This window comes from Lucilia cuprina, chromosome 6 (genome assembly GCF_022045245.1).
Source record: "Lucilia cuprina isolate Lc7/37 chromosome 6, ASM2204524v1, whole genome shotgun sequence".
Taxonomy (NCBI): domain Eukaryota; kingdom Metazoa; phylum Arthropoda; class Insecta; order Diptera; family Calliphoridae; genus Lucilia; species Lucilia cuprina.
In genome coordinates, this window is record NC_060954.1 from 58,324,486 (window position 1) to 58,334,562 (window position 10,077).

At 35.3% G+C, this 10,077-nt stretch overlaps 1 protein-coding gene across 1 annotated transcript; it reads left to right on the top strand.

Moving 5' to 3' along the window:
* Positions 1-2,560: 2,560 nt before the first annotated feature.
* LOC124420536 (rap guanine nucleotide exchange factor 4-like) lies at positions 2,561-4,716 on the top strand. Its single transcript, XM_046953678.1, has 3 exons — positions 2,561-2,718; positions 2,826-3,175; positions 3,246-4,716. The coding sequence occupies exons 1-3, from the start codon at positions 2,669-2,671 to the stop codon at positions 3,371-3,373; spliced, it is 528 nt and encodes a 175-aa protein (XP_046809634.1). The 5' UTR covers positions 2,561-2,668; the 3' UTR covers positions 3,374-4,716.
* The last annotated feature ends 5,361 nt before the right edge of the window (positions 4,717-10,077 follow it).

Sequence of the window (10,077 nt, forward strand, 5' to 3'; positions counted from 1 at the left end):
TAGTTAGTTAGTTAGTTAGTTAGTTAGTAAGTTAGTTAGTTAGTTAGTTAGTTAGTTAGTTAGTTAGTTAGTTAGTTAGTTAGTTAGTTAGTTAGTTAGTTAGTTAGAAAGTAAGTTAGTTAGTTAGTTAGTTAGTTTGTTTATTAGTTAGTTAGTTAGTTAGTTAGTTAGTTAGTTAGTTAGTTAGTTAGTTAGTTAGTTAGTTAGTTAGTTAGTTAGTTAGTTAGTTAGTTAGTTAGTTAGTTAGTTAGTTAGTTAGTTAGTTAGTTAGTTAGTTAGTTAGTTACTTAGTTAGTTAGTTAGTTAGTTACTTAGTTAGTTAGTTAATTAGTTAGTTAGTTAGTTAGTTAGTTAGTTAGTTAGTTAGTTAGTTAGTTAGTTAGTTAGTTAGTTAGTTAGTTAGTTAGTTACTTTAATTCAGACACTTTGTTACATTTTTAAGTTTCAATTTTTTACATTACAAACAGCATGACTAATTTGTATACCTCTCCTTAAAAGGCGAAGGGTATAAAATAACATAAAACAAACATTAGTTTAATGGTGTATTTTTATTATCGTTACAAGTTGCCAAAAAGAAGCTTTAAAGTTACTTGCCAAATTGTTAAAAATTTTAGCTGAAAATTGAAAACGTTTTACGTTTGTTCTCAATTTTATAATTTAATTAATTTAGTTTTAAGCCAATTTTAAAAATTGTTTTTTTTTTAATATCTTTATAATTTCAATGTTGTTTTGTTTGTCATTGTTCTCTAAAATGGTTTTTGCCAAAAAGTTACACACAAGTAACTTACAAACTATGTTGCATTTGCAAACCACAATTGAAACTACTTTAATGAAATCGTATAAGGATATATTTAAGAGTATTTTAACCCTTTTAAGTGCTGCTGTTTTGTCTTTAGCCAAAAGTCATTTGTTTTCTTCGTTCTTGTGAAACTCAATTCGTTGTGTGTGTATGTGTGTGTTTGTACTCTAAGTAACCAGGACAACAATGTTATGGAATGATATGTAATTCCCAAAGTATTTCTTCCACTTCCTTATTGAGTGTTTTTCACAACGTTCAATATACCACGTATGCAAAATACTAACGACCATGTGTTTAAGAGATGTCAACATTAACCCTTTTCTTTTCCCTGGTTACTAATAGAAAATTTCCTGATGAAATGTTAGAGTTTTGTTTTTTGCGTTTTAAATTTATATTTACTTTAATGTATTTTTGTTGTGAAAAATTTCGATTTTTTATTAAACTTATACATATGAAGCAAAACTTTAGAATTTAAAACTATCAGAATAGTACCAAAACATTACTTTTTTATTGCAAATTGTTGATTGTTAATACAATAGTTTAGTATTTTTTTAGATGTGTACACCTATTACACATTTTACAACCACTAGGTAAAGATTCCCCTGAAGAACCCTCCACTAGATAAGTCGTTCTTTGTTAAGTAATTCATACATTAGTCTATAGATCACAGACTAGTTCTTGGAAATAGTAAAACTTATCAATAGACTAATGTTCAGATTAGTTAATAGATCCGTAGGGTTATTTATATATACGCAATAGGCTATACACTAGACCGTTGAACACTCTATAGAATAGTGTAGTATAGTTATCTATAGGATTGAGCGGCGTGAATCAGAATCTGACGTTAGATTTTCTTTACCACATTAGTTTTTCAAAATGGCGTATCCTAAAGTTTTGACCACATTTGAGAAGTTATAATGGTGGAAGAACATTTTTATTTATAAATTTTGTTATATCATCTAAAAGTCCAAGTGGTCGACCATATATGTATATATCTCTACCTAAAGTTGGAAAATTTACAAAATTTGTTGACCTGTGTACTTAAACTTATTTTTCTCTGGAATATAACCTATACAACTATAGAGTCAAAGAGTCTTCCTATAAGTAAATCATGTAGTATCTGCTTGGCCAGGCTACATGTTAATGAAAGCAAGAGAGCTCTTTACCGATAGCAGCTTTAAATAAACAATATATTTTAATTTTGTTATGTCATCTGAAAGTCCAATTGGTTGACTTCATATATTTCTACCTAAAGTTGGAAAAAATATACAAAACTTGTCGGCTTGTGTACTTAAACTTATTTTTCTCTTGAAAATAATCTATAAACCTATCTTCGGCAAAGAGCCTCCCTTTAAGTAAATCATGTAGTATCTGCTTGGCCAGGCTACATGTAAATGAAAGCAAGAGAGCTCTTTACCGATAGCAGCTTTAAATAAACAATACATTTACACTTTCTATAAACATTTATAAGTCAGCAATGATTTAAGCTATTCTAAGTAATGCAAAGGGTATGCTGTAGTTGTCTTTATGTTAATTTCAATTCTTAGCATTTTTTTATAACATTGAAGCTGTATTATACAATTCAATTTTAAAGTGTTGCTGTGTATTTAAGCATTTTTGACAGTTGTTGCTATTTAAGTTTATATTTTGTTAAAATTTAATGCATTTTTTTCGTTAATGTTGACCAGTTCCAGTTCCTTAAATAAAAGCTTAATACATTCGCATTAAAATACAAACTATATTTAATTTTTATATTTTTTTCCATTTTATTTCTTTACCCTATAGATAACGGCCAATTTGGATGTGTTTTTAAGACGTTTCAATGAATTGCAATATTGGATTGTAACGGAAATTGTATCCACATCGAGTATGAGCAAACGTGTCGGTTTGCTGAGAAAATTTATTAAGCTGGCAGCATAGTAAGTTGAAAATTTTTAAAAGGGAAAAATTTATTTTTAAAGTTTAGCACAAATTTTCTTTAACTTCAATTTTATTAAACAAATTCTTTTCATTTATCAAATTTCAGCTGCAAAGAATATCAAAATTTAAATGCATTCTTTGCCATTGTTATGGGTTTATCGAATATGGCGGTATCACGTTTACAACAAACCTGGGAGAAAATACCCTCCAAGTTTCGTAAACTGTATCAAGAATTTGAGGCTCTCATCGATCCAAGTCGCAATCATCGAGCCTATCGTGTATTTGTGGGTAAATTACAACCACCTCTGATACCTTTTATGCCGCTATTGCTCAAGGATATGACCTTTGCCCATGAGGGCAATAAAACCAGTTTAGATGGTTTGGTAAATTTCGAAAAAATGCACATGATGGCTCAAACAATGCGTACTTTAAGATTTTGTCGTTCTAGAAGTTTGGGTAAGTGTATTAGTTTTCACAGAAAAACAAAAACCAACAAAATTTTTTTAATTTTTTCTTTAATAAACAGGACTTGAACCACCTTCACCCAAAAGTGAGGGCGAAGTACGTTCATTTATTAGCTGTCTACGTGTTATAGACAATCAACGGGTTTTAACCGCCATGTCTCAAAAAATCGAACCAAATCGTAAAATCTAAGTTTTTCAAACAAACAATAAAATCTCTTATTATATAAAAAAAATATATATTTCTTTTAAAATATTTATTAGAAAATATTAAAAAAAAACATATTTAAACAAAATCTAGCTTAAAGTTTTAATATAACGAAATGTGTTTTTCTATTAAAAAATATTGTATTTTGTTCATTAGTCATTTAGTCAAGATTTAAAAACAAAAAAAATATTATTAATAAATTAATATGTATTTTTAATTATTTATATGTGATAAAAACAAAATAATGATAAACTTTTTTCAAGACTTCTTAAATGTTAAATTCTCTTCTTTTCGGAAGAGGGAGGATAACTTGAAGGTGGATCGATAGCTAAGTTAAGGCTATAAACTGGAACGTAGACCAGACAATAAACTAACATTTAGACTTGACTTTTTACTAGACTATAGACTACACTAGAGACTAAACACTAGACTACGCAACGTTATTCATAGATGAGTGTACAGACTGATATAAAGACGAGACTATCGACGGACCGATACTTAATACTATAGAATAAATACTATAGACTAATCTATAATCGAGACTATAGACTGATCAATAGTTAAAACGATAAATTGATTGATAGCCAATTCTATAGAATGATCTATAGTCAGACTATAGATTGATCTATAGTTGATCTATAGTCTCGACTCTAGACTGATCTATAGTACCGTTCTATAGTCGAGACTATAGACTGATCTATAGTCTAGTTCTAGACTAAAGACTGCTCGATAGTCGAGACTAGACTGATCGATAGTCTAAACTGATCTATAGATTATAGACTGATCTGTAGTCGAGACTATAGATTGATCTATCGTCGATACTATAGACTGTTCTAAAACTGGATTATAAAGACTGATCTACAATCGAGACTATAGACATGTCTTTATCCGAGACTATAGACCAATCGGTAGTCGAGACTAGACTGACGGGCAGTCGAGATTAGACTGATCGATATTGGACACTATAGACTGTTTTAAAACTGATGTATAGTCCAGACTATAGACTAATCTATAGTCGAGACTGTAAACTGAACAATAGTCTTTAACAGAGACTATAGGCTTATCAATAGTCGAGACTATAGACTAATCTATAGTATGGAATGATTAAAAGTCGAAACGATAGATTGATCGATAGCCCAAGGTATAGAACGATCTATTGTTGAGACTATAGGTCAGTCTATTCTATTGTTACAATTTTGGTACACTATGATTATTCCTCAAATTAAAATAAGCTGTTTTGGTCCCCTTAGTGTCATCACTGGTTGTCGCCCAGTTTTAAACGTCCCTGTTTTTCTCTTTTAAAGATAATCGATATGTAATCTAAATAACAAAATAGTCGATACCCAGTAAAAAAAAAGAATAACTAAAAAAAAAAAAAAAAAAACTGGTTTTGGACTACGTGACTTTTGCCACGTAGACATAATTAATTTAAAAAAAAAAAAAACTGAAGAAAAGAATTAAAGAGAAGAAAAAAAAGGAAAAGAAGGAAAAAAATTACGTCAGATCAGCTCGGGTCGGTGAACAGATTAAAACAAGATCGGAAACTTATTAAATAAAAAAAAAAAAAACTTATAAAATAAACCTCTCGGGAACCAAATTTATTAAATTGAAATAAAAGAAATTATTAAGATTAAATCAACGACTTATTTTTTTTTTTTTTTTGTTACATTGGTGTCAGGTGTGGGGTAACGATTAGTTTTCAGTAGAAAACATTACCATGCCAAGCAAAAAGAAAAGCGCTAGTTTTTTTACATCTATCACCAAGACGGTGCAAGATACCATAGATCAAATTATGGAAAGCCAAAGGCGGCGTGACGATGAGCTAATTAAAAATATTAGGGAAATACACGGTAACATAAGTACTAGGCTATGTGAGGTAGAACATCAAGCACGGGCCACATTTATTAATTCTACTGCGGCTCTAGACTCCGGATTTGAAAGTCGACATCCTATTTATCCTAATAACTCAACTATGGCAGTTGGTAACTTGAATAACGTAGAAGTATCGCAACACGTAGCTGCTCCAGCTACTGCGGATCTTTTGCCAAGGCATGAGTCACGCGCTAACGATAATCTTTCTTCAAGTTCAGGAGTGCCAAGTAACAGCCATAAGCACGTTGATGGATTGGAAAAGCCCTCTCAAATATCCGCTGTCCGGGACACCCGCGCAAGTGAGAATAATGTACCACGTCAACATAATGATGTTCACCCCAATGGATTTAATATCCACTCAGTACAGCATCCATGTGTAAATTGTCAGTCTTCAGTAGGTCCTAGTTTTCCACCAATTGCGATTTCTAATTATGGTTATCCACCGGCTTTTCAAAACAAGCCCAATTTTAAGCCGCATTATGTTTCGACTTATGATGGATCCACCTCGTGGACAGATTATGAACGTCAAGTAGAAGATGCTGCAAGATTTTATAGTTGGAGTTGTGATGAAAAATTAATGGCTGTAACTTCAAATTTAAGAGGTCGTGCTCTACGGTTGTATGGTACAATCCCCAGTAATCCTACTCCTACTTATGAACAGGTGCGACAGTTAATGCGTGAAAGGTTTTCCTTAGATGCGCATGCCAGCTATCAACATTTCAGGCAGTGTGTGCAGGGTGCTAGAGAGTCTGTAGAGGACTTCGCCATGGAATTGGAGCGTTTGTCATTGAGTGCATTCAAGGGCGTTCCACAACAAGTTGCATCGGAAATAGTGGTATATCAGTTTATTGATGGCTTACGGGATACTCAGCTTCAAGGCTTGGTAGTGGCCAGTCGGCCTAAAAGTATTGGAGAGGCGTTGAGAACAACCCATGATTTGCAATCTCAGATAAACAGGTCGAAGCCACGAAGTGTGTACAATGTAGAAGTAGAACCGGAGTCTAATGTTGAAGGTTCACGTAGAACTCGCAAGGGTAACAAGTCGGGAAACGAACAGGCATCGGCTTGAAGAAGCCCAAGCCGATGAGTAACCATAAAAGAGCTTCCCAAATAACAACAATATCACAACAAATAGAATTAGAGCACATGAGCAGTTCTGAAGCTGTTGAGGGAGACAACCTGCTAAACAATAACACAGATATCAATTCGGAGACTACCCTCAATATAGGCGCCTGGGGAGATCAAAGTTTACATTGCGTGGCTTTCATTGAAGACCACCCTTATGAAATGATTGTGGACACTGGTGCTTCTGCTTCATTGATTAACGTCGATCTGGTACCACCGTCTGCTCCAAGACGAAGTTGCAGTGTTTCCCTTCGTGGCCCCAGCGGAGAAATTTTTAAAGCCACAAGCACAGCAGTTATACAATTTCGGTTAAATAAACTACCACTTTCACATGAATTTCTAGTGGTCAACGATTCAACGCCCTCGTTATTAGGCCTTGATTTCTTACGCTGTCAGAAAGCTTTCATCGATATTGGAGAATTACGACTTGATTTGAAATACGTATCTGTCCCATTATATCTTCCCCAACAGGCATCGGAAAACTTTGTTTACTTTATGGAATCAGTTACCCTCCCAGCAAAGTCAGATATGTACGTAAGTGTAAAATGTGCTTTTAAAAGTGAATTTAATACTTCTTTGATAGAGCCGTGTAACGAGTCTATGCTGCCATCGGGAATAATATTAGGTAGAACACTCGTATCATCTCACAGTGACTTGCCAGTTCGTCTGATAAATTTTAGTGAAGAAGAAAAACTAATTTCTCCTATGACTATTGTTGGAAGACTTGAGGAGGTAAATGTGGTGTCTTTAGAAAATGTGGACACCCATAAAAGGCTTTATGAAGTACCAGACATGCGTCTACAGTTAGAAGTATCCCCCGAAATTTCTGAAAACGAAAAATTTTTATTTTTTGAATTGGTTAAACAGTACAAAGACGTCTTTTCAACAGGGCCTATGGATTTTGGTCGTACTAACATTACTAAACACCATATTCAAACAAACAATTGTAAGCCAATTAAACAACCACCCCGACGTGTACCTTTAGCGAAGAAACATGAAATGGAGGAATTAGTTATGGATATGGAAAAGCGTGGCGTTATCCAGCCGTCTCAAAGTCCATGGTCTTCGCCAGTAGTCCTGGTGCGTAAGAAGGATGGAACAGCACGGTTTTGTGTTGACTACCGACGTTTAAATAGTGTCACGATTAAGGACTCCTACCCCATCCCCCGGATGGATGATATTCTGTCAAACTTATATGGTTCTAAGTGGTTTTCGACTATGGATCTTCAAAGTGGGTATTGGCAGGTTGAAATGGATGCCGAGTCAAAATCGAAAACTGCTTTTTCCTGTGCTTCTGGTCTCTGGGAATTTAATGTAATGCCCTTTGGGCTTACAAATGCTCCCGCAACGTTTGAGCGATTAATGGATGGTCTTTTTTGCGGAGTGTCCTGGCGGTCGGCATTGGTCTACTTAGATGACGTCATAGTCCATTCGCGCACAGTTGAGGAGCATATCGACCATCTCCGTCAAGTTTTTGAACGTTTAAAGACAGCCGGTTTAAAACTTAGTCCCAAGAAGTGCACTTTTTTTCAACCCCGTGTTCATTACCTTGGTCACATTGTCGGACGTGAAGGACTGGAAACTGATCCCCAAAAACTCGTTGCTGTAAAGGAATGGCCTACACCCACCAATAAAAGGCAAGTACGTTCATTTCTAGGACTTTGCTCATACTACCGTAAATTTGTTGAAAGTTTTTCCACAGTCGCCCGTCCATTACATGAACTCACGGAGAAAAACAGAAAGTTTTTTTGGGATGAAAATACCCAAACGTCATTTTTAGCGCTGAAACAGAAATTAATAACATCACCAATACTGGCTTTTCCCAACGACACGGATTTCTTCGTTTTAGATACAGATGCATCTAACTGTGGAGTAGGTGCTGTCCTAAGCCAAATACAAAATGGTCAGGAACGTGTGATTGAATATTTCAGTAAAACACTACAAAAGGCTGAACGGAACTATTGCGTGACACGTAAAGAACTTCTTGCCGTGGTGTTAGGTACAAAACATTTTCATCATTACCTGTTTGGCCGTCATTTTCTGCTAAGGACTGATCACGCATCTTTAAGGTGGCTGTATAATTTTAAGGAGCCAGAAGGACAAATCGCTCGTTGGATAGAACGTCTCCAACAATATGACATGGAAATACAGCACCGCAAAGGAATTAGCCATGGCAACGCGGATGCTCTTTCTCGTCGACCGTGTCAGAACTGTAAAAGTTGTACAAAAGCTGAAGAAAATGATTTGCAACACATTTTGGCAGTACAGATAGTTCCAGAAAACGTTTCACAATATCAAAAGGACGATATTTGTCTAAATCAAATAAGATCATGGCTGGATAAAGGTGAGAGACCTATTAAATCTGATATATGGAGTGAGTCTGCAGATTTAAAAGCCTATTGGCATATCTTTGATCAGTTGTATTTAGAAGATGATGTAATAAATTATCGTCGTGCTGATCCAGCTATAACATTAATCGTGCTACCTAGAAAGCTAATACCTGTAGCAATTGAACAGCTTCACCAATCAGTCACTGGCGGTCATTTGGGTCGAAAGAAGACACTAAGTAAAATTAAAACCAGGTTTTACTGGAACCGGCGTACAGCTGATATAATCGATTGGTGTAATAAATGCTATATTTGTGCTGCGAGAAAAGGACCTTCAAGAAGAAATATTGCCCCACTCCTTCCTAGCTATGTTGGAATGCCCTTTGAAAGAATGGCTGTCGACGTTTTGGGTCCACTTCCACGTACTGCTTTGGGGAATCGCTTTATTGTGGTTTGTATGGACTATTTCACCAAATGGCCAGAATGCTTTGCCCTGCCAGACCAAACTGCCGAGGTCGTATCTAACGTTTTAGTAAATGAAGTATTTTGCAGATTTGGTGTCCCGTTTATACTACATTCGGATCAGGGTAGAAACTTTGAGTCCGAATTATTTAAAAACTGTATGGAAATATTGGGGATCGAAAAAACTAGAACAACTCCTCTAAATCCACAGTCGGACGGAATGGTAGAACGCTTCAACAGAACGTTACTCGACTACCTGGCGAAATTTGTGGACCGGAATCAGCGGAATTGGGACCTACTTTTACCACTTGCTTTGTTGGCGTATCGCTCAGCCGAGCATGAAGCTTCTAAATATACTCCTGCTATGCTTAATTTTGGTCGTGAACTACGCCTACCCGCTGACCTGTTGTTTTTGAAACCCAACCTCAACAATCAAAGTGCATCAAATTACGTACATGATTTAAGAAGTAAATTGGCGGAAGTTCATCATATGGCACGTCAGCATCTTACGCTTGCCGCTGAGACAGCTAAGGTCAGGTATGATATGAGGTCAAATGCTTTGCAGTTTGATACAGGAGATAGTGTTTGGTTTTATTCTCCAACTCGAAAAAAGGGACTATGCCCGAAACTACAGTCAGATTGGATAGGTCCTGTGAAAGTTGTGGAGAGATTCTCAGATCTGGTGTATAAAATTCAGCTTCCTAACACAAAGAAAACTAAAGTGGTACACGTAAATCGTTTGGCTAACTATAATAGTGAACTCTATCAGGAGATTAGAGTCTAACAGGGGGGCAATGTTACAATTTTGGTACACTATGATTATTCCTCAAATTAAAATAAGCTGTTTTGGTCCCCTTAGTGTCATCACTGGTTGTCGCCCAGTTTTAAACGTCCCTGTTTTTC